The 25,894-nt window shown below is 39.5% G+C and overlaps 2 protein-coding genes across 2 annotated transcripts in view; both read left to right on the top strand.

The window, feature by feature from the left end:
* pitpnc1a (phosphatidylinositol transfer protein cytoplasmic 1a) overlaps window positions 1-15,303 on the top strand; it is a 102,608-nt gene extending 87,305 nt beyond the window's left edge. The window contains exons 6-9 of the mRNA XM_056251354.1: window positions 8,159-8,254; window positions 11,943-12,098; window positions 12,564-12,627; window positions 13,928-15,303. Coding sequence (XP_056107329.1) covers window positions 8,159-8,254; window positions 11,943-12,098; window positions 12,564-12,627; window positions 13,928-14,241 — 630 coding nt within the window. The 3' untranslated portion in view covers window positions 14,242-15,303. The remainder of the gene's footprint in view (window positions 1-8,158; window positions 8,255-11,942; window positions 12,099-12,563; window positions 12,628-13,927) is intronic.
* Window positions 15,304-17,424: 2,121 nt separating this feature from the next.
* On the top strand, window positions 17,425-25,784 carry dxo (decapping exoribonuclease). Its single transcript, XM_056251342.1, has 6 exons — window positions 17,425-18,213; window positions 19,383-19,609; window positions 19,689-19,902; window positions 24,238-24,373; window positions 25,246-25,340; window positions 25,468-25,784. Exons 1-6 carry the CDS (start codon window positions 17,804-17,806, stop codon window positions 25,595-25,597), a joined length of 1,212 nt encoding a protein of 403 aa, XP_056107317.1. The 5' UTR covers window positions 17,425-17,803; the 3' UTR covers window positions 25,598-25,784.
* The last annotated feature ends 110 nt before the right edge of the window (window positions 25,785-25,894 follow it).

Raw genomic sequence — 25,894 nt, 5'->3', positions numbered from 1 at the left:
AAAACAACAGGCCAATCAGAAGCGAGGCTCATGGATATTAATCAGACAGGCCAAAATCGACCTGTTCTCAGCAGAGCTCCTGAGAAAGGAGCTGTAAACATAAATTGGGATGGTATACCGCATAAAACTTCAGAAAAGTGTACAATATGGGACCTTTAAAATGAATATTCTGTCATCAGTTACTCACCATCTTTACTTACCAGATCATAGGATGTCACGCACAAATCTCTTATGCATATTCACACACATGGATTTTTGTTTAGTGATTTTTGGTGCTCAACAGCACCTGGTCTCTGCATACTGTTGCAGTTGGGCAGAAACCGAAGTTGATATTGTGGCTTTATTCGGACCAAATGCTTGGATTGAACATTTTTTGGTCCTTAGACTTCCACAAAATATACATGTACATGTTTTAAAGGGGTCATATAATGCCATTTTTGTACAAGCTAGTATGATTCTTTAGGGTCTAAATTAAAAGTTTGTAATATACTTTAATTAAAAATTCTCATTAGTATTGTAAGAAAACACTTGTTTTACTTGGTCAAAAACAGCTCTGTTTTCAGCACGCCGTTTCAGTGCATATGACTTTAAATGATAATGAGCTTTGCTCACCCCGCCTCTCTGTTCTGTGCGTACACCGTTTGTAACACAATAACACAATAACCATAACGCGTTGTTCATTATAAACAGGGGATTTTGAATTATATTGAGAACGTCATACATAGAAAACATGCCGTAATGTACCCTGAGTGTAAACCTTAGACGCATTCATTGTGAAGCGTGCAGCTAGCGATTTGCAAAGATTAATATAAATATTAATATAAAGTTTAATAAAACGTTTCACTCACTTTAGTTCATCTGGAGGTTCAGCAGGAACATGAATAGCTGGTACCGGTCCTTTATTCATGAGCAGCTTCTTAGCAAAACCAGCTCATACTGACCCTCGTTTATAAAGCAGTCTGCTGAGAAATGATTCGCGCAAATATGAAAGCATTGACGTTGCTCGTGGGGAATATTCCCTTCGAAAACAAACTCAGCCACTGCGTCTTCAGCGGTTCGGATTTAGGAACATTAAAATGACTGCTGTGTTCGTTATTACACCCAAGAACAGAACACCACAATCGCTTAGACGCCATTCTGCTCATAGACAGTGCTCCAGCATATCAACAATGACCGCGCTGAACCGCGCAGACTATGATTGACGAGCAAGGCCGGGTCTGTGTTGAAACGCTGCTGTCAATCAACAATCGTGGGAGGGGCTTCCGAGCGTGTGACGTCACAGGCTCGAACGGCTCAATTTGAGACAGGAATACATATAAGGAGATTAAAAAAAAAACACTGGATGGATTTTTATCATTATATGATGGTTGTGTACAGGCACTGCCAACACACATTTCAGTACAATCAACTTGTAAAAGTGCATGTGCCATTATATGACCCCTTTAATATTTAGACCCCTTCTATTATTGATTGCTATCAGAATGGGAAGAGAGTTTCAACCAGTATAGCAGTATGGCCTACCTTTTCATTGGTTAAATATTTGCAAAAACCCACAGACAGATGTAAAGGGTGACCAATACTAATGTTTTATGGAGATAAAACAAGGTTTCCGCCCAACATCGACAACACTTTTCACTGTGTTGAAAAGAGCAGGTTGGACATCTGTCAAGAAACTCATACAGCTTTTAAACAATTCTGTTCATATTTACTGGAACACACACAAGCCAACACTCGCTGGTGATTTCAGATGGGATTCGCCTTGGACAGAGTTCTGTGTGAGTTTGACTTTTTGAAGAAATGCTGGCCTGCAGTCAGTCTGAGACGTCTGTTACTGTCCGTCCGAGCCATTGCTGCCCTGCCAGTGAGTCTCCGCACACATGCTCACTCGCTTAGCAACAATTTCTCTTCGTTTTCTTCCTTTGCTCTTGGCATCGAGCGACACTTTTATCCTCTGCCCCAAATGAGAGCTTTTTAAGATCGCTCACAGGTGGATAGTTCTTCCTCTCCTGTGATCAGTTTGAGGCGTGTGTGTGTGAAGATCTAACATTTGCAAATGACGTGCTTGAACTCGCAGTGATTAAATGTACTGCTGACGGGGTTTTCTGTGTGTTTACTGAGTGATGGGATGGGGCAGTGACAGCCAACATTGTTCCCCAGTATTGCACTACCGAGAATATATCTTGGAATACAGTAAAAAAGAAAAAGGAGACTAGCGATTGATAGCAGACACAATGATTGAATGAGAGTTGAACATGGCTACTGTGAAGGACTACAGGTGAGAGATAACAGAACGCTTCATTCTTTCTGCATCCGTGCTGAGATACCAACACTTCTTTAGTAACTGCGGCTGATGAGCAGGGAATCTCATTTGATTGGCCTTGTCCATGGTGCTGAAATCAACACATGGGGGTCAGCAATGAAAGCAATCCCCAGAGCTTCAGTTTGTATCAGGGTTTCCTGCCTCGTTTCTCTGTATCTTGCACCATTAATCCTTCTACTTTAACAAGATGCCCGGTTCCCGCTGTTTTTGAGGTGTGGGCAGTGTTAGAATGGCTCCATATATCACTTTGAATTTCAGCTAAAAGCCTTTCAGTTTCATCTGACCACAAAATCTTTTCCCACATCACAGATGGATCACCATTATGCATTTCGACCTGATACTAATGTGCTTCCACATGTTTTTTATTTTTTTTTATTTTTTTTTATTTTAAGTAATTGCTTCTGTTGAGCCTCCAGTCCTGTGCAAGCAGTTCTTTTGGTGCAGGTGAAGAAAGGAACATTTATTATTACATTTTGATGAGATTCTGATTTTTTTTTTTTTTTTTGGGATTAATGTGCACCTATATATTGTGCACAATAAACACCAGGAACAAAGTAAATCGAGTTTTAAGCTGGCGTGAGATATTTCTGCACCACTAGTGGATCCAAACAGAACTGGATCTGTGGCAGAGAATTCATAACTGAAGATTGATAACATAATTCATAACAGATTCATTTCTATGTAAATATGCACTAGACATAATTTAAAAAAAAAAAATTTACTTTAGACCTGGCTTTTCCCCCCCATTCCACTCACTATGTTTTGTGTTTTTCAATGCAAAAACATGACCTGGACAGTGGCTATGTTTCCATCCAAAGTTGCGAATTTAATTTATTTCCAAAATTGGAATATATTACATAAAACATTTGAGAATAAAGCACCATTTCCATCTCATGTCTTCAAGAGATGAAATCGTTAAAGTTATTTAATCACATCCACTGTTGAGGCACAGTCACGTGAGTTTTTTTATTATTATTGGACATCGAGGGAATTATTCTGTAAATGTATTTCCATTGTAGTGTCGTCTTATGGGATAACAAATTCTGCATTATTAGAATTTATGCGCATCTTGGCATTTCCATCCAGGGTTTTTTTTTTTATTAATGCAATATTTCATAATGCGCATAATAATATCTGGATGGAAACATAGCTGGTGAAAAACTATCCACCTTATTTTGAACGTAAGAGCGCCACGACCATTTGCAACTTGAATGTGTCTGGCTTTCGGTGGCATTCGCTTGCAGTTATTTTGCTGGACAAAAAAAGTCTGTTATGCTGCTTGATAATGCAAACTTGTATTTCTTTTCAAGTTATTTTATTTTTAACTTATCACTCACTGGTTTGTAGCACAAATAGTTGTATCGTTACTGCACTGTGTTATTTACCTATTTATTTAGCATGCCTCTACCCTTATTAGTCCAGTCATTTTATGAAAAAAGGTTGAACAAATTGCAACAGAAGCAAACTCAACTGATTTTGTATCCTCAATATGTCCTGAGTAAGGAAAAAAAGCCCAGAACAATCCCATTAGGGGAAAGTTTCTAAAAAGACCCAAATATATCCCATTCATACGCCTATTCATTCTGTTTCTCACGTGAATAGGGTAAAAATGTGAACCTTTAGATATCATCATGAAAATTACGGAGTTGATTACTTGCATCAAGACAAACAAAATATGTATTACAAGTTTTTTTTTAATTGTTTGTTAACATGGGCAAACGGTGCATAATCTAATTACGCATGTGCTAATTTGCATAAATAACACAACAGATCGAAAACATTGGGTATAGCAGGTGAAGATGTCTTGTTGAATCTTGTTGACATATAACAGTAAAAGACTTAATGTTAAACCCATTTAGGCTACCCATGAGCATTCATACATAGAGGCAGGAAGAGTACTTTAGAAAGCAGTCTTTATTAATTATTATTGCAGAGATGGGGTTTGGGGCTGGGGCCGTGGGACTGTTTCTGGGGGACGAGTCTGAGGGAAGAACAGGAGACATGGGTAAGGAGAATGCAGAAGACAAAAGGTATAGGTAAAATAAAAAGTGTCTGGATCAAACAATCAAATTAATCCATGAAGGAGAAACAAAAGGAAATCTTTCTTACCCGAGTGACAGTTGAGTGACAGCTGAATGAATGACTGAATCTCTGCCCCTTATGGTGACATTTGTTTGCCTCTATAGTCTTTGACTGTTATATGTCAACAAGATTCAACAAGACATCTTCACCTGGCTATACCCAATGTTTCGATCTGTTGTGTTGTGCAAATTAGCACATAAGTCATTTGATTATGCACCGTTTGCCCATGTTAACAAACAATTTCAAATAACTTGTAATACATTTTTTGTTTGTCTTGATGTAAGTAATCAACTCAGTGATTTTCATGATGATATCTAAAGGTTAAAATGTTTACCCTATTCACGTGAGAAACAGAATGACTAGGCGTATGAATGGGATATATTTGGGTCTTTTTCAAAACTTTCCCCTAATGGGATTCTTCGGGGCTTTTTTTTCCCCCTTACTCAGGACATATTGAGGATACAAAATCAGTTGAGTTTGCTTCTGTTGCAATTTGTTCTAGGGTTGACCCCCATTTTGGCTTAAAATGACTGGACTATATGAATTGGAAGTCTCGCACATTCACCGAAAATAGCTTACTTCCGCATCGGGAAATATCGGAAATAGGGTGGATATGTCCAAAAATATTTTCTACTGTATATGTGCTTGTTGAGAATTCAATTACAGAACCATGGTCGTTTCTTTCCATTTCTATTTTGGGAAGACTTTCCACTAGACGCTGGAAAATGGATGAAGGGATTTCTCCCGTTCGGACACACAAGCAGCGGTGAAGTCAGGCACTAGTGCCGGTGAAGGTGTTCAGTGGGGTCCAGGTGTGGACTTTGTGCAGGCCGGTCAAGTTCTTCCACAACAGACTCCATAAATCATTTCTTTTTTTTTTCTTAACCGGCCATGGTCATACGGTAGATACATGGGGCAGTCTTCAGTGAGGAGATATTTGAACCCACCCCCCGTCATTTGTCTCTTGTCGTTTTGCACTGTCTGCATCTGTAAATCTCAGACTCAAATCCTTGATCTGTATTCCGCCTCTTCATTGGCGTGAGAGGCTATTTCTAATTTTTTTCCCCCCTACATTGGAGCCATGTTGGCTTCTTTGAAGTTTAAAGCGTGCACTCCAGCATGCATTAGCCTTCGTTGAAGCAGGAGTCTACTTTAATGTTGCTTATCACCACCATTTAGAGTTTGTTGTAGATTCGTTCTTCGGCTTTGATAAACAAGCTTGTCTGAGTTTCGTGCTTTGACTCGTGATGATTTCACCGTTTGGCTACGTCTCAGAAATTAATGTTGCTATTTATTAGAGCCATCATTCAAGTCCTTTTCAAATGTCCCTTTCTGTATTCCTCCCCATCTCTCTTGATAAGGTCCAACCATAGCTTGTTTTTTTACAGGACATTTCAGGACATCCATTCCTGGCTCTCACAGCTAGTGCACTCTCCTTTTGTGTCTACATTTTAAAATAAAGAGGTTTTAATACATTTCTATCCATGTCATCCCTGAAGCGTATGTCACTTGGATACGAAAAGAATAAGAATTACAATGTAATTGGCAAAGCCACACAAGTGACAGACAACAGGAGAGCCGTTCGCTCACCTTAAAGCACCTGATCCTTTGAAGCAAAGCGCTCTCACCCATTAGAGTCTTTGTTCGGCTACAAACACTGGTGCTCTCGGATGAGTGGCAGCCGATGCAGTGAATGCACTCGCTGACAGCGACTCGCGTGCAGACCGAGAGCTCCTTCCTGTGGACAGCATCGAGTCTGCAGCTGTAGAAGTGTCGGAGTCTGCTGAGGATTCCTGGGTCTCTCTTTACTATTACCCACAACAGAGAGCCTTATAGTTATGTAGTTATATCCTGGTGACAAATGGACAAGCTTGTTTTCGCACTGAGAGAGATTTGCTGCGTCATTCACTGTCAGTAAGAATCAAAGATTTGTGATGTGGCAAAGTTGAGCTGCTAAGGTTGAGAATACACCATTGCTTTTAAAATCTGAATACATTTTAAAACACTAAGGGGCAGATTTACTAGACAGGGCAAATTAGTGTGAGAGCGCTATCCCAAAACCACACCAATGGGAGTGGGAAGTCCTGCACGTGATCTATTGACGACACGCAAATTAAAGAACACAGACGCCGTCAGATCATTTCCATTATTATGACCAACGCAATCTACCAGGTAGCGTCTGGTTTAAGACATGCTTTTTATGGGCGGTAAACAATGGAGCAAACACCAGTACATCGACGAGCGCAAACCTTAATAAATCACCTTGCGTGATTTATTTAAATACTCTCCTCCCGTAAATTTTGCGCCTGAAAGGGAAACTCCTACAAATGCGTATGCAATAAGGTCAGAGGTCAAACATAACCCTGTCCACGCCTTTTCAGCGCTCATATTTCACTGCGTGTCTTTAGTAAATCCTGACTGGAGTTTTTTAACGCCAAAAGAGGGTTTGCGCTGGCGCAAGCTGTTAGTAAATCTGGCCCTAGGCGTCATATTTTCTAACCGTAAATGATTGCAGAGGAAAAACTGGGCATTATACACTTAATGACTGAGGATCACACACATTACCAGGCTAGTAATTGCCGAAAATAGCAAACCCAATCATAAATAGGCACCTCACATGATAAATAAAAACACAGTATGTGTTCTAAAATAATGTTTGAATATCCTCCAAATGCATGCAAAAGATTCTACTCATATACTAATCGATAAATGTATATGCTATATAAATGTAACAAATTATTATTATTGTTATGATTGACATGTAACAAGCTTAGTTGAATGTGAAGTTCGCGGATTTTGAAAAATTGCACTCATTGTATTAGTATGGGAACTTCTAAACCTGACTTTCTTTCTTGGGGGACGTGGAATAATCGTATCCCTTAATTTCTTCATGGCTTAAAATAGCTTGAATGTAACTCTACACCCTTGCCTCATTTAGTATACGCAGTTCTATGAATATGCAAATTAGCCCCGCCTCCACTCACTCACAGCAGCTCAGAGATCCACTCGCTAAACTTACTGAGGTAAACGCTGCACAGTGGTCTTTACAACGTCGGACACACAACGGTAATTAATATGATTAGCCTTTTGCTTGACTATGTTATCAAACAGCTAATAATGTGTTGCTAATGTTAATGTCTGATTGGTTACAAGGTAGTTTGTGACGTCAGAAACACCAGTGATTTCAAACCGTGTTTTTGAGACTGTCTTTGGTTCACTGCAGTTTTAAGGAGAAAATACTCAGCAATGCTGTCGACTTATGAATTTGTACATGGCTTGTCTTAAAGCATATCAAAAACACCACATAGACATATAAACAACATTTAAAAGCTTGATTTTCACCACAGGGGGACTTAATTTTTTTTATTTGCAACATGTATCAGACTCCCGGACTGTGGGTGAGACGTCTGAGACTGACTAGCAACCAATAATACAGCAACTTTCTGACCTTCGGTTAATCTGTTCATCTATAACACGTGAATGCAATGAGCCACAACGACAAGATGTTTTATTGGTTGCTTGGTTTCTAATTCCGCTCACAGTGAAATCTCAACCACTCCTGTATTTCACACATCAAATATGTTTTGATTGTGCTGCATCTGGCATCATAGTTGCTTTCAGTGTGGACAGATGAAGGAAACTTAATGTGTCGCATCTGGTTAAGGCGGAGTTGGAGCATCCCGACATCCTTAATGCTAGCTGGTATATTTCGTTTCTCACTAATTGTCTTTCTAAACCCCTCTCATTGTGCTCTAGATCTTTGATGCGGAGCTCAGAGAGGAAGAAACGGAGGTGTGTTTTATTGACATCGCCTACGACGAGATACCAGAGCGCTACTACAAGGAGTCCGAGGTGAGATATTTCTTTAATAATCCACATGAATGTAAAATCATTAAAGAAATGATAAAAGATTTATAAGCAATACAAACGTACAATGTACATATTTCCCTTTAAAGTACAGTATGCGCTCATATTCACCTCCATATTTCATATTCACATCCAATATTTTCCTCACTGACCTCTATGATTTATTCATTTGTTCATTTGAGCTCGGTTGATATGGTATTTAGTGCTGATGGGATTTTGTTTTGAAGAAACCGGGGAGTGCTTCTCCCACATGGAAGAAAACAAAGGAGTATGGGTTATTTTTAAGCCAATCCTGAATTATTAAAGAGGCCCTGTTGAGATCTCTACTGGATACACGCAGGACTCAGAATCACCTCTCCACTGTACCGCTGCAGTAATTCACTTTCACAATCCGTCCCTCTCCTCCTGCAGAGGCAAGCTTAGACAGATGCGGCGTTATCTTTCTCTGGCAGGAGCTTGCTGCTATCTGAGGATCCAGGCCAGCAGTGCTTCTGTTTGAAGAGTAAAAAAAAAAAGCAGAGGTGGAATTAGACGTGGAAGGGAAAAGAACTGGGACTGACAAGTGTGATCACTCTAGTCCTCATTTAGACTAATAAAATCACTTGTGTCATGGAAAACAACCTATGTCCTGATGTGGCACAGTGCAACAAAGCAAGGAATGTTAATCTTGGCAATGTTTATTTTGTCAAAATGAAAAAAAATGAACGCCATTAAGTGAACTATTTGAATGGAATATGACGAGAAAAAAAGAAGTGATTCAAATAATCTAATCATAGTATTTTGGGGTATATATTAAATGAACCGCTTTAGATGAAAGAGCTAAACACCAGAAAACAACCGCATCTGGTTAGGACATGATGTTAAACTATAATGCACACCCAATGCATTGCAAGGTATAATTGTCATAGATGAGTTTTAAACGGAATATGACTAAAGGTGTATTTTAGGGGGATAATAAATGCCCCCCACCATGATTCCCAGCAGTCCTGCAGAGATCCCAACAGTCCTGTGTTGCTGAACAGCCTTTTTTTTTTTGTGGATCTGAGTCAAAGACAGCAAAGTTCCCACTCTGGGGAAGTTCCAGCTGGCATTTTTGTGCCCTTCAAGGACACTGCGGGAAGGGGACACTATTTGTTGGGTCGTTCCAAACAAAAGTGAGCAACCGAATCCTTTCACAAAGGTCCCTTTCCCATCCGCTGTAAGCCCAAAGTATACTTCGTTTTTTTACACGTAGGCTACGTATAGTGCGAGTGATGCACATTTCACCAACCGCATAATGTGCATACTGTACACGTGCTAATTTATGGAAGCTTGTTTACGCCACAGAATAAAACTTTTTAAAAGATAATTGTGAGACTTTTTATCTCGCAATCCTGACTTTATTTCTCACAATTGCGAGATATAAAGTCAGAATTGCGTGATATAGTAAAATAGATATAGTTTATATCTCACAATTCTGACTCTATAACACGCAATTGCGAGTTTGTCATCTTTTCTCAGAATTGTGAGATATAAACACGCAATTGCAAGTTATAAAGTCCAATTCTAAGAAAAAAAAAAAAGCTTTTTTCCTCAGAATTGCGAATTTATATCTCACAATTCTGACTTTATAACAGACAATTGTGTTATAAAGTCAGAATTGTGATATAAAGTTGCAATTGCGTGTTATAAAGTCCGAATTGCGTGATATAAAGTTGCAATTGTGTGTTATAAAGTCCGAATTGCGTGATATAAAGTTGCAATTGCGTGATATAAAGTTGCAATTGCGTGATATAAAGTTGCAATTGCGTGTTATAAAGTCCGAATTGCGTGATATAAAGTTGCAATTGTGTGTTATAATGTCTGAATTGTGAGATAAAAAGTCCGAATTGTGAGATAAAAAGTTGCTGTATTCTGTGGCGGAAACCATCTTCCATACTAATTAGTTTGTCCACAAGGTGGCAACCCTAACCCGGCCCGTTGTTTCACAGTCGAAAGAGAAACAGAAAATGGCAACAAACTACTGGAAACTGCAACAACAATAGGCGCCAATGTTGACCTGCGTTTGTGTGAGGGGGTTAAGTGATACCCACAACCTTAGTGTAAATGAGCACAAAGAAATTTTTATCAGCCATAACTTCTGGATAGAAGTAGTGCAGACACTGAACAAGAATGAAACTTTCTAGTGCTATCGAATGGAGTTTACTGTGAAAGGCTACACATTTGGCTATACGCATACACTAGCATTCACATCCAAACTGAAGTATACTTTAGGCTAACGTGCATTAGTCATGGTCAATTGAAGGAATTATGTTTGCCGTTTATGCCAGTAGCACCTCATTGCAGTACACGAGATCCAGGGGGTGGAGTTGGATCCAGATCTAAGGGGTGGAGATGGGTAGGATTAGGGGTGGGGTTAGGGATCAGGGGGTGGAGATGGGTAGGATTAGGGGTGGGGTTAGGGATCAGGGGGCAGAGATGGGTAGGATTAGGGGTGGGGTTAGGGATCAGGGGGTGGAGATGGGTAGGATTAGGGGTGGGGTTAGGGATCAGGGGGTGGAGATGGGTAGGGGTTAGGGATCAGGGGTGGAGATGGGTAGGATTAGGGGTGGGATTAGGGATCAGGGGGCGGAGATGGGTAGGATTATGGGTGGGGTTAGGGATCAGGGGGTGGAGATGGGTAGGATCTCCCCCTGGATTTCGTGTTCTGCAGTGAGGACCATCTCGTTTATGCTGGGACAATATTTTTTAACTGTTTTTTTTCCCCACATTAGTCACATTGCATTAACAGCTCAGGTCATTGTGCCAAAAACAATTGTGTCCAATGAGCAAAGATGAACTAATTTTTCAAAACTGCCATTGACAAGTACAGATAGATGTCTCCTGGTGTAGTAGACCTCCTTGATCATGATTCTTGTGAGATGATTTTGTTGTCTGTTAAAAGACTTGGCAGGGTTGGTAGGATGATCAACAGCTCGGTTTTCAACAAGTTAAGTTATTCAGGCAGAAATGCTTGCCAAAAATGCGACAATACCAGATGATAATTGGTTGTCAAAGGGTGAAAGGAGAATAAATTATTTGATTATCATTTGCATAAGAATGATAGGGAAAGCTCTGAGAGGTGATCATTTTGCAAAGTGATTTGGTGAAAAGGGGGAGTATAAATGGGCCAGATACTGATACAACTAGTTGGTGTGTAGAGTACTCACGTCAAGTGCTCTGCCCTCTAGAGTGGGTAGAGCAAGGCAATGTTCACTTTTAAAGGGAATTCGCTCTCTAATTCTGTTCATGTTTACAAAGGTTTTCCATCAGCTAGAACTGGATGGCAGATACAGGCATTAAACACATTAATTCTTGCTAGATTTTTTTTTTTTTTTTTTTTTACAATACAGCATTTACAAATACAGAGAGAAACTAATACAAGGACATCTTTACGGTAAAACAACATCTAAAAACAGTGATTTAACATTTGTAATTTAACTGTATAATGGGATATCCAATTGTCAGAGCCTTGGTTTGGTGTTTTGCATTAGTCATTTCCCGATCTGGGTCCCACCTTTTCTTTCCATCATCTCCTGTCTTCTTTCTATTCTGCTGTAAATGAGAAGTCTCAAAAAGGTTCAAATGTTACATTCTAGTATATTGTATTTAAAATTGGCTCTGTGACCATTTTCAATTTGAATTTCCACTTCAGGACCCAAGACACTTTAAATCCGAGAAGACAGCCCGGGGTTCGCTGCAGGAGGGATGGAGAGACTCGCAGGACCCCGTCATGTGCTCCTATAAGCTAGTGACCGTGAAGTTCGAGGTGTGGGGACTTCAGACACGTGTGGAACAGTTTGTGCACAAGGTCACTTCCACCCTTCCACATGCATTTCCCAAACGAGCCCCCTAAAATCCCAACCTTGCAGTTGCTCTCCCTGCAGATCACTCGGATCTATAGATAGACCTGTCCATCTGGCTGTGCTAACCATAATATTGCATGGACAAATTCCTGAATCATCATCTTTTTCGTTGTTTTGGAATGACATTCTTGTCAACCAATCAGATTTTAAGGTTAGGATTAGTCATCTTTCCGCTGGAGCTAGGGCTTTAACTACATTACTGTTAACCTTTCATTTTTTTCTGATGTTAGTGCTATATTAGGGTTATTGTTAGAGTTGGGGTTAGGGATGAATTGGGGTGTTTTTGTCTGTTTGATTATTTTGACAGAATGAATTCTCCAGGACCAACAAGAGATCCAGGAACTTGTCCTACTTTGCAAAATACTTAGGAAAATCACAATCACTGTATATTTGAACCTGTCTTTCTCTAGGTGGTGAGGGATGTGCTGTTGCTGGGCCATAGACAGGCTTTCGCCTGGGTTGACGAGTGGATTGGTAAGTTTGGCATTGACCAACCAGTCATCTAATCAGGCTTGCTGTTTATTCATCTCTTTTCCTTCATGGTGGTTTCTTTTGTGTTGACTGTCCCAGAGTCATGACTAACAAACCTCACAGATGCAGAAGGATGTTGTGATCCATAGCTCACAACCGTGTTTAGTCTTGCATGAGTCACTTCAAGAACAAATGGGCGGTAAAGAGATGTTTCACTTGAGAGATTCAGCTCTTTAAAGGTGTTCATGTTCTCATCGAAGACCTTGACCAAACTGATTAGATGACACCTCTTGAACAAATTCAGATTGCAAGACATAGAAAGCAAAGCCGTTCTCTCCACAAAAAAAAGGAGACGGCGAGAGGGAGGGAGGCAGCGTTTCTTTTGTCTCTTTCAAGCGTTCTCAGTGAACTCCTAAAGTTGCAGTGTGTGTCATGGAGATCACGGCGGGTAGTTAGTTGGTTGAATTAGAGCAGAGGTGACCATTAACCAATCCTGCTTTTGGAGGGCCACCTTCCTGCAGAGGTTAGCTTTAGCCCTAATTAAGCACATGAACCTGAACCAGATCGATCAAGGTCTTCAGGATCACTAAAAACCTCTAGTCAGATAGACAGGTTGGAGCTTCACTGTAGGAAGCCGGCCCTCCAGGAGAAGGAACGAACACCTCTGAGTTAAAGGTACCCATTAGTCAGGATTTGTTGGCTAATGGTCTGAAAGGAAGACTATTATAAATAATAGGCAAACAACAGCCTGTAGAAACATATAAAGATGATACAGTTACTGTAGCTTGTTAATGGAAACCTTGTGAACATCATATGGAATATGATTTTATATTAGATATGTTTAGTCCAGGGCTGTCAAACTCCACTTCTGGAGGACCATACTGTAGTACTGCAGAGATTAGCTTCAACCCCAATAAAACACACCTGATCCAGCTAATGAAGTTCTTCAGGGTTACTTGAAAACTACAGGTAGGCGTGTTGGCGCTTCTAAAGGAGTTGAGTTAGACACATCTGGGGCCAGTTGCATAAACATAGCCGTTATGTTTAGACTGTCTTAAGAACTAGTGCGAACAACTAGCAGTTAGTTAGGGGTAATCAGTCTTACTTTTTCGCCTTTCAATTTAGACCAGTCTACGTTTTTATGGTAACCGACTTGAAAAAGATATGAACCGTCTTAAAGAAACATTGAAAACTAACTTGTAAGAGTAGTCTTAGCAGTTAATGATTGAGGAGACTTTGCCTCCATGTTTTAAGATGTCCACTATACACCACTAATATAACTTTCTTTGCTTGGTGTTTAAAGACATGACAATGGAGGAAGTGAGAGAATATGAGCGAGCCACCCAGGAGGCGACCAATAAGAAGCTGGGCACCTTTCCCCCAGCTATCTCCATCAGCCAGACGCCCCTGCCAGCCTGTGCTCGCAGCGGGCCGTCCAGCGCTCCCTCTACACCCCTCTCTACTGAAGCCCCAGACTTCCTATCTGTGCCCAAGGACAGACCAAGGAAGAAGTCCGCCCCGGAGACCCTGACTCTTCCCGACCCAGCACGAAGAGACTCTGCCTTCCGCCTTCCCAGTCTCTTTTCCTGGGGTTCCAGTCACCCGCAACCTCAGTAAACCACAGTTCTGGCCTTAGCTTATGAAAACACACCCCAGTAATGTGTTTGTTTGACACACACAACGTGAATCAATCTCTCTTTAAACACTTAAGGTTTCCCAAACACACACACACACACATATGCACAGAGTGGCTTTTTAACCAGTGCAACCTCATATTTTACACTGGGAGTTAATTTACAATAGGCCAAAAAGTGCATTCTGATTTACAAAAACTACAGATCACTGTTAAAATATCTCAGGAGTTGTCCCATTGATAGACAGAGCTGAATCTTGTACTTTTTTTTCTTCTTCAGTTTCCTTCCTGCTGAGCCATTTTCTTTCCCTACATATGCTGAATATGGAGAGGATTTGTAGCCACTGTTGTTTTTGCTGTAGTGGTGTATTTAATGGTATATTCTGCTCGGTTCATATTTCAGTTGTGATCTTACGTTAACGTGACTTTTTATCCTCAGGCTTCAGAATTTCTCACTCAAATTAATATGTGTTTGACATGTACTGTAAATATCTCATTTATAAGAATGTAGGGGTCAATTTGATAGTGGTTTCACTATGCTCTTGTCTTTAACTTTGATCTGTCCCATTCCCATGGACTCAGAAAAACCCTTTGATGCCAACTTTACTGACCTAGCCCTTTCGCCTGGTCCGTTGTTTAACAATACGAACTGGAACTCGTCTGTACATACTGTAGTTTATCTTCATAATATATTTGTTAGATTGAGGAGCATCTGCCATGTAACTGAGTATCCTGTTCTACATTATACTGTATGCTATTGGTTTGGATTTCTGTGATGCATTATCCATGAATATGAATGAAAACGAAGAATGCTTGATAACTAGTTTGTTGTATAATCTTTGAGCTCTAAGGAATGTTTGCTGCTGCTGGCCAATGTATACTTTGTAAATTGGAAAGCTCTTGTACTCTTGCTGGTTCCCGCATATCTGTTCTTTTAAACTTAAAACACTCTTTTCTAAAGGATTCAGAAATGCATTTGCCAAATCTTGGGAAATCATGCTTTTGATGTCAACTGCCAATGTGAAATTAAAGCATTTGCTACAGTATCTGTTGGGAATTCTACTTCATTCCAGTTTCACGATGTCTTTGCTGTGTGTGGATAAGTTGCAACCCTTATGAATGGAAGAAAGTGCAAAATGGCGGAATAAATCCTGCCTTCTAAATACAAGAGCCAATTGTTGATTGTCCAGTGTTCTGCATTAGCTGGTCTGGCCTGAAAAATAAGCTTTTTTTAACGATATAAGAACCACATTTATGAGACGGCTTTGGAGAATTTGAAGTTTCCACATTTAAAAAGATAGGAGCTGCACTTGCATGACTGAATTAGCTGCATCAGTCACTAAACTGACATTTATAAATCCTCTCCCGTGGCCTTATTGGACAGTAAAGTTCAATCTTATGCACACTTCAGAATCTCACCGGAAGAAGTAGGTCATTGGGTACTTTTTACCTAGTGTTTTAGGAGTACTGTGAATTCGCTACTTTTGTCACATACTGTTTTTCACCTACTATATAGTAGGGAAGTATGCGATTTCAGATGCAGCCTTTGCTTTGCTTGCCCTTATTCTACAGGCCATTTTGACTTATGGCATGTCAGCCTGATGCTGATGCCTGATGACAAATTGGATCAAGTCTGCGTTATTCTTTAACAGGAAGCAAAGAAAAGGAATATGAATCTCTTCAAACTATCATTTTTAGGATTAAACTTCACTTTAAATTACTGAAATAATGCATAACCATTGTTTTTGATAACTACTGTGCATCTGCATTGCGCCAACTTCTCGCACCTAAACGGGTATTTCAGCCCAGGATGAACAAACTACATTCCACAGTTCCTGTAAATTTTGGGGTTTTGCTTCAGAAACGGCCACTCCATCAATCCTTTTTGTCTGGAACCAAGATGTTACTCGTGCGTTTATGGTTGTCTTGTTGAAAGACCCATTTCAGGGGCATTTCCTCTTCGGGCACAGGGCAACATAATCTCCAAGTATTTTGATGTATTCAAACTGATCCATGATCAACACCATAGTATGAAAAACATCCCCATACCATAGTTTTTGCTTCACTGTCTTCACAGTGTACTACTATGGCTTGAATTCAGTACCGGGGGTCGCCTGACGTCCTGTCAATGACCACTAGACCCCAAAAGAACAACTTTACTCTCTTCAGTCCAGAGAATGTTACGCCATTTCTCTTTAGGCAAATTTGAACTGATTCAGTTTTTTTTTCAACAGTGGTGCTTTCCAGGGACTTCTTGCTGTTAGCTTGGCTTCAATCAAACATCTTCTGACTGTAACAGTACAGGTCATTTTAGATAATCTTTCATCTTTCTGGAGGTGATGATTGTCTGAATCTTTGCCATTTTGACTATTCTTCGATCTGTTTTAACAGTAGTTGCTCGTTTTCCCCGCCATGTTTTTGTTGCCATTTTAAAGCATTTGAGATCATTATAGCTATGCGTCATTAAATTTGCTGCACTTCTTTGTTTTCCCCTCTCCAATCCACTTTTTAATCAAATTACGTTGTTCCTCTGAACAATGTTTGGAACGGCCCATTTTACTTATAAAATAAATTTCCTACTGAATTGCTATCAATGTGGGAAACATTTGCTTCCCTTCTTCCTCAATAAAGGACAATTAATGACACCTGTTTTTTTTATTATTATTTTTTTTTTATACAAATGTGGAATTTTTATGAGGAACATCATCAAATCATATCTCAAAGGGTAGTCTAGTTGTTTAAAATTGTTCATGAGAACAATTACCAAGAACCAACAATGTGTGAGAGTGGAATGGGGTTGATTTAAAAAAAAAACTGTATATGAATATTTGCAGTATGCAATATCTCAGAGAGCATCGTCATTTGCGTAGTCAAACAGTTTTACTGCAAATATTTACTTAAATAAAAATGATCTTTGATCAATTTCTTTCCATTACTTTCAGTAAACACATTGTCAGAGAAGATATGTATCTGCAAGAGGAAGGGGAAGTTATTTTGGCACATTAATAAAAAAAAGATGGGTAAATCAATGAAAATACAATATTGCATATAAGAATAATAATTGTCCGTTTTGATTTCAAAGTGACATTTACATGGCCACTTTTTGGGGGACTTTTATTTTGAAGTGTGAATTTGGGGCTTTTTATTTTGAAAATGAATTTTCACAGCCGTTGTTTACACGTTTGATACGCTATCAGTATGCTATCTGAGAGTGAGATATACATTTAATCCGAATTAAGGTAATCGTTCACCTTTTGGAACGTCGCGGCGTTCATCAGTTCTTTTGGAACGTAATGACATATAACATATTCTAGCTGGATGATTATTAAACACTCGAGGAAGACATGTTAGCTAATGAGAGTAATGGTGCTGCTATCACATAGCCTTGTCAGCTATGAACTCTAAGGCTCTTAACACGAGTATAAACAAATGAACTGCACTGAACTTCACTCTCTACGGTATTCATTCATAAGGTAAATAAGCATTTGCTAATAATACTGAGCTCATAAGGGGTTTTAACTCCTCATACACCAATAAAAACACGCCATGGCTCAAAGCTACCGCAGAGACCCACATCATGACTCCGTTTATAAACGTCCTAGAGACCCCAGCAGTGACTTTAACAGTGATAAACGGCAGCGAGCATCCGACGAAGCCCAGCACAGACCCGCCGAGACTCTGAGCGTTCACAGACAACTGTACGAGAGAAACTTCCCTCTTTACAAGCAGCCGGTGGAGGTGGGCTTCTTCTCGCTGGACGCTCACAGGAACTTCTTCAATGACCAAAGGCAGATGAGATATTACGTTGAGCCCAGAAAAAGTCCGGATTTTAATTTAAGGGACGGATACACCAACCGCTTCGTGAAAAGAGACGATGGCGTGAAAGAGAAGCTTGATCACATGCTGAGGTGGATTCTGGCCAACAGAGACAAGATCAAAACCAGAGACCAAAGCAGGTAAGATAGCTAGGCTACATATTCTGCACACTAAATATAGTTTTTAAGAATAACAGATAATCAAATACAGGCCCATATGAGCTCCGATGTAAGGCAGTGACTTTTATTTTTATTTTTTTTACAAATATCACGAATTATTAGATTGTTATTCACCCAAAAAATTTAAATTCTTTTTTTTATTCACTCTCATCTCGTTCCAAACCCCTAAGACTTTTCGTTCATCTTCGAAACACAAATAAAGTTATTTTTTTATAAAAATTTGAGCGATTTCTGTTCTCTCCATTGAGAGCTACCCAAGCTACCACTTTGATGCTTCAGAAAGTTCATAAAGAGATTGTAAAACTAATCCATATGAATTGAGTGGTTTAGTCCAAATATTTTGAAGAGACACGATCGCTTTATATGATGAACATATTGAATTTAAGCTTTTATAAACATTGATCAGTGAACATAAACAGAAGCTCAAACGTGCTGCGTAACACGAGAATGAACCTCATTGGTTCTTGCACGTCAAGCGAACATGCTTGAGCTTCCTTTCCTGCTGATGTGATTAAATGTGAAAAAAGCCTTAATTAAATCTGTTCTTCATTTAAAACGATATTGTCTCTTCAGAAAATTTGGACTAAAATGCAAATCATGGATTCGTTTTACGATCTCTTTATGAACTTTTTGACGTGTCAAAGTGGTAGTTGCACAGACTGTCAATGGAGGGACGGAAATATCTCATATTTCATTAAAAAAGATCTTCATTTGTGTTTCGAAGATGAACGAAAGTCTTATGGGTTTGGAAAGACATGACATTATATATCATCATGTTTTTGGGGAGGCCGCATCACACGACATTGTACAACCTAAACTAACACTGATCATTTTAATAACTTATTGACCTTGACTCATCCTCTATGATATAATTTCCTGTTGTGCGTTTACTTTTTAATATATTTTTGAATATAATAGATAAAATACCGGTATAAGCATACCATTGTTGACCCTGTTTGCTGGTGCTACACAGCAGAGTTATTATAGATAACTAAAACAAAACAAAAATGAATGACTTGAAATAAAATAAACGTTAAAATCTAAATATTAATAAAAGCTAGTATCGGTAGTAACACTGCAGCTGCACAGATGTCTTGTTCCCGGCGTTGAGTTATGGAGTGTGTTTGCAGTGCTCTAGGTGTGGACTTTGTGACATGGAGAGGACACCTAACCAAGGTCCTGACCACCCCGTACGAGACTCAGGAGGGATGGATGCTGGCCGCCTCCAAGTTCAGAGGCACCATCTACATCAGTGAGGTGGAAACGGAGGCGGCCAGAGCGAATCGAGTGACCCGGTCGGAGCGGCAGGAGGAGATGATGTACTGGGGCTACAAGTTTGAGCAGTACACCTGTGCAGGTTTGAGCCCGTCCAGTGTTATCAGACTGCTGATAGTGAAGGATCTCGCCGCTGATCGACCACTGTGCTGTCTTTTAAGATGGCGTGGATGGCACTCCAGACCCGGGGGGCGTCGTGAACACCAACGAGGCGTTCTGTACGGTGGTTCAGACCCGTTTGGCCGACCATAAGCTGCTCTTCTCCGGGGAGGTGGACTGCCGGGTCAAAGATGCTCCTCCGGCTCCGGGGTGTTATGTGGAGCTCAAGACCTCCGCAGAGATCTGCACCCCGAAACAACGGAGTAACTTCCACAGGTATGTTTCTCAGACCTGTAGATCATTTGCTTTGTTCTGAAATGGGGAGTAAAATTGTTACAATGGTGCAATTTCTTCTTGATTCAGTTTCACAAGGCAACATTTCTAAATTGCCAGATACATTTGTCAAAGTCCCCCTGTGGTCAATCCTTTTATCTCTTCAAACTCATCTTTGTTTACCAAAATTACATATTTAAACGTTGTTTTTTTTCCCGTTGAAAGCTTGAATGTAACTCTACACCCTTGCCTCATTTAGTATACGCCGGTCTATGAATATGCAAATGAGCCCCGCCTCCACTCACTCACTCAGCTCAGAGATCCACTGGTTGACGATCACACGTTGATCTGATTAGTTACAAGGTAGTGTGTGACGTCAGAAACACCAGCGATTTCAAACCGTGTTTTTGAGACTGTCTTTGGTTCACTGCAGTTTTAAGGAGAAAATACTCAGCAATGCTGTCGACTTATGAATTTGCACATGGTTAAAGCATATTAAAAACACCACATAGACATATAAACAACATTTAAAAGCTTGATTTTCACCACAGGGGGATTTTAAAGGTTTAGTTCACCAAAAAAATAAAAATGCAGTCACCCTAATGTCGTTCCAAACCCGTCAGACTTTCGTTCATCTTATAAACTCACATGAGGATCTTAAATCTGAGAGATCTCTGTCGCTCCATTGACCGCTACACAACTATCACTTTCAAGCCTCAGAAAGCTAGTAAAGTCATCATTAAAGTAAATCCATGTGACTCCAGTGGTTTAACCTCAACTTTATGAAGCGACATGAGTGCTTTGTTTGTGTAAAGAAACATAACTTACCACTTTATTTACAAAATATTGATCTCCAACGCATGTCAAATTTCCATGTTTGATTTTGTCTGTTCAGACCGATGTGAAAAAACAGCAGATAGGTTGAAATATAATGCAAACTCACTCTCAAAATGCCCAATAACTATAACGATAACCATAAAGATAAAGGCCTAGAGTAGACCTTATACGACAGAGGACCAAGCACGCAGCCATCTTTATAATTTTGTGCTTGTGTGTGCGTTTTCGCGGTGGCTCTGTATATTTCTATGGCATCACTGGCGAAGAGTGATTAGCTGGTGAAGTGGATTTACTTATTGTAGAGTTAACGAAAGTTATTGTAATGATTGAAGCGGATGTCATAATGTCAGTAGACCAGGAAGATTTAAAAACGGGGGGTTTCATTCATAAATCTGTAAGATCTTACCTTCACGCTGTGGAAATACAAACCGGAAGGCAGAAAACAACGAGCGCAGCACTGAAAAGGGGCGGGGCTACATATGGTCTAACTTCAAAAAATTGCTCTAAACATAAAAGAATATTAGTAGTCCACACCAAAATTTTAACGATAACAGCACAGAGTTACAATATCATTGGAATCGATTCTAGCTGATGAACGATAAAAACTGACAGCCAATCAGAATCAATCCTGCTTTAAAGGGCTCGAGCATTATAGTTATCTTTATAGTCATCGTTCTTGGTGTGAAGATAACAACTATAAAATTTATAGAGGTCCACGCCAACTACAACAATAACGACACAAAGGAACGATATAGTAGGAATCAATTTCAGAACGTTTTTTCTTTTTTTTTAAGGCTAATGAATGATAAAAACATTGACAGCCAATCAGAATTTACTGGATCGTTTAAAGCGGCAGACCACGAAACGTCAGTGCTCATTTAAAATCAAACGAAATGTTCTCGTCCGCTGGTGTGAACGTTAATATCGTTCTTAGTGTGAATGGGCCTTAACAGTAGGTGGCGCTTGAAAAGCAGTAAAAAAAATCGTCTGTTCGTGAGCAACACCAAGTCATAGAACTCCTCTACATAAAAAATGCAAATGTTTGTGTTTGTTTAAACAGCCATTTGTCCAAAAAACATTTAAATTGGTGTGAGTAAGGACTAGGGGTGTAACGGTACATGTATTCGTATTGAACCGTTTCGGTTCGAGGCTTCCGGTTCGGTACGCATACAAACCGAACGATTCCTTGGACCATTTTTCCTGCCGACAAAATTCGCGCTGGCGCGACCACCACAACGTTGCGCAACATCAAATGGCAAGCGTAATGAAACCGGAACGAAACTGCGCTATTGTGCTTCACGGATCGTTTATCAGTTCGGAGCAGAGCAGCAACATCTGTGCAGCGCGAGCCGATCTCGATCAAGCGACACTGTTACAACCGTTACAACACAGCGCTAAGAGATCCAGTAAAGAAAACATTTGAGTTCGCCACTGAAGTAATAACATCGCTGCGAGATCTAGTGAGAAGCATTCAAATTTCTCCGTTATTAACCGTAGATCTCTAGATCAAACAGCGCTGACGTGGACACCAGGAGAAACATTGTGCCGTGAATGAACTAGTAATACTTTACGTCCACAGACCAGCAACATTCACCATTGATTTAATATAGTAGGCTAACACTAACTGTAACCAGTTTGGCTGGAATAGTGAAATGCTTTCAAGTACTTCACACATCTTTTTCCAGCACTTCAAAACTCAAATATTATATAAATAAATAGCCTATATGAAGAGTTCAGATGCAAAAGCCTCTATAAGTGCCATTTGAAATTTTCTTCTAGAAATTAGAATGATCATTTTTATGAAGCTTGTACATTTAAGTTCAGTAATTTCACTCAAATGACAATTAATAGGCAATCTTCAATGCCATTTAAGTGAAATGACTGAATTTAAATATACAAGCTTGATAAAAATGATCATTCTAAGAAAATTTCAAATGGCTTTTGCATCTAAACTCTTCATATATTTAAATGTTATTTTTAATGTGATGACCAAAACATTATTTGTTCATCCTTCAAAGATGACACCCATTTATAAACCTGAAAGTTTCAAGATGTAGGAAAACTCACTTATTTAAAAAATATTTTTTATTTTAACAAATAGAATATTTCTCTGGCATTTCTTACTTTTTGCTGTATCGAAAACGTACCGAACCGTGACTTTAAAACCGAGGTACGTACCGAACCGTGATTTTTGTGTACCGTTACACCCCTAGTAAGGACATTTAAAGGTGCAATGTGTAACATTTTTGAGTATCTATTAACAGAAATGCAATATGACATCCATAACTATGTGTTCAGTGGTGTATAAAGAACTTACTTAATAAACCGTAATGTTTTTATTACCTTAGAATGAGGCATTTATATCTACATAGTTGCGGGAATCCCCTTCTATGAAGGTCGCCATATTGTGACGTCATGTTTCTACCGTAGCCGAACGCGAACAAACAACGCTACAGAGCGCGTTTCGTCACTACCTTGAAAGAGAAGCCGCAGAAAGCTAGAAGAAGCTAGTCATAAACACCGTGAGTAGTGACTTTTCCCTTGTCAGTGGAGTAAATATGTAGTTGGACTGTTTCATGTAACTTAGTTCTTCTCCCTCGCTGTGTTATGGCTTTGCTATGTGGGGATAAATGTGCTGGTTAAGTTCGTGAGACAGCTGATTAGTAGGCTACTCTTGTCATTGACCGTAAAACAGTTACAGGAATCACCAACCCGTCGATCGCGTTCGACAAGTCGATCTTGGAAGCATTTTAAGTCAATCTAGTTTCCAAAATCAGAGAAAAAAGCCTATTGTGTGTAGTAAATGGTGTGTAGGGGATGCGGAGGCGCGCGCGCTGTTACAATCACGTCATTTCTGCCGCGCGCACCTTTGGGCTCATGCGGACGCGTCGAGTTTAAACAAGGCTTTACGCTTTAACCAGCTCAGCCACAGTAACAGCTCATATTACCCAGCTAAACTTTTACTACCCTGTTAGAAAACATATATAGTTGCATAGTTTCATGTGGTTCTTTTCCCTCGCTGTATTATGGGTTTGCTATGTGAGGAGAAATGTGCTGGTTACGTTCGTGAGACAATCAGCTGATTACTATCATTATATTATGTAACATTAAGACCCTTGATCCTCGCCTGAAACTTTATCCATGATGTGGTTTATAATGGACTGTGGTACAGACACCTGGTTTACGCTGGCTATTCTCTGCTGTCTCAGACGACGATGTTTGTGCCGTTTTAGCCACCGTAGCTCCTTCGAAAGGGAGGGGTTAGCAGTGTAAACTCGCAACCGAACCGCTAGATGTCGCTAAAAGTCACACACTGCACCTTTAAAGGTGTAGTACACCGAAATGAGCATTTTCCTCATGTCATTCAAACACAAATTTCTTCACATTTCAATGAATATTAACGCTGTGGTCAAATGCCACTTCAGGATTTTTCCTCAAGGGTTGAAAACATTTATGGGAAATGAATAAAAGTTCGTAGAAACATGTATGTTCCTCTTCTAGGTACAAGCTGCTGAAGTGGTGGGCGCAGTCATTTCTTCCTGGAGTGCCACAGATAGTCGCTGGGTTTCGAGACCATGATGGGATAGTGGTGTCTATTGAGACCTTCCAAACCTCGAAAATATCACAACTGATCAAGGTTTGCTTTAAATAACCATGTATTAAAAGCTTCAGTCCTGCTTGGTTTACCCTACATAGCATTATAATGTGAAGCCACAGAAAAGCGATATTTAAGAGTTTGTGGGAATCATGTTTAACCCTCTGGGGTACTTCATTTTAGACTCACACTCAGGACTTTCGGGTCAAAAATGACCCGGAGGGCGGCATTAAGATACATTTTATTTGAGTAAAATCAATGAAATATATTTTTGTTCAATAATATTTTTTCTTTTCTTTTTTGGTGTTTTGAGATAATTTTATGATTTATAATTAATATTTCTGCAATAATTAAGACCCATTTTTTCCCATTGAATATAATAGAAAATTATTTTTTATTTTTTTATTAAAGCTGTATTTCATTTTAGAGTCAAGTCTAGGCCTCATGAAAGCAATTTTTGAAATGAGATCGGAGCCATCTGGTGGACACACTGAGCATTTTTATCACGCAATAGCACATTTTTACCAGTAGTGGATTTACAGCTCTCTGTAGAAACCTATGGTAGAAACACTCTAGTGATTTTTTCACATATTGTTTAATTTTTTTTAATATATAATAACAGAGTCTCAAAGACTATTTGTCTTTTTTTTTTTTTTTTATTAAAAAAAATATTTTTTTTTTGGTTGGTTTATGGTAATTTGAAGTGGCAGTTTTACTTTATAATACAGTCAAACCTGAACATTGCATTATAAAGAGAACAAATGGAAAGCATTTTGTCACCCATTGTTTTAAGAGATTCACCCCTTCACTGTTGTGTGCTTTTTTTCTGCATCCTGGCTGTTTTGTAGATTGTATGCTCAAAAAAACTCTGTATTTTCAAAGCGAGACGCTTTCATTTCTCTTGATTTCTGTAGAACGAGCAAAACTGCTGGAAGCCAACAGTCTGCATGAATTTCTGCAACGATTTCTTGTCCTTCGTCAAGTCAGTGGTCAAAGAGGACGACCCAAGGTATTCCTGAAAATCAAGTCTTTATTTCTTCTTCTTCTTCCCCAGATTGAGCATTGTTTCACTTAGAAATATGTCCGATTACTACACGGGTAAGATGGGTTTGACTGTGACGTATTGTGTTTTTCAGACTGGTGTACCTGTTGGAATGGGATCCACACAGAGACGTGACCTACACCGTCCACAGAGACTCTCCGTTTACATTCTTGCCAGAGTGGTACGTGAAGGACACGAGGAGCCATCACTCGTCTCACCACTGACCTTTTTACCCGTCATTAACACACTGTATCGGTGCTGTGCACAACTTGCTATTGCTTGTGTTTTCTGGATTAAGTTTGAACCTTGAAAAGGACGGTTTTAACCAACATTGAGTTGATGTCCATGTTTTTTTTTTATATTGGGATTTTATTTTACCCATTGTTTGTTATGATGACTATGATGTCCTTTAAATATGTACATTTTCTGTTAAATGTTCAAGTCACAATTATTTTTTTTAAATAATTTTAATAGTTCTATAAAATGACACATTGGTCCTTATTCAGGAAACACAAGCGTGT

This window comes from Rhinichthys klamathensis, unplaced genomic scaffold (genome assembly GCF_029890125.1).
Source record: "Rhinichthys klamathensis goyatoka isolate OS25496 unplaced genomic scaffold, OSU_Roscu_1.1 h1tg000004l_1, whole genome shotgun sequence".
NCBI lineage: Eukaryota > Metazoa > Chordata > Actinopteri > Cypriniformes > Leuciscidae > Rhinichthys > Rhinichthys klamathensis.
This window is presented reverse-complemented; position numbering and strand designations above follow the sequence as displayed.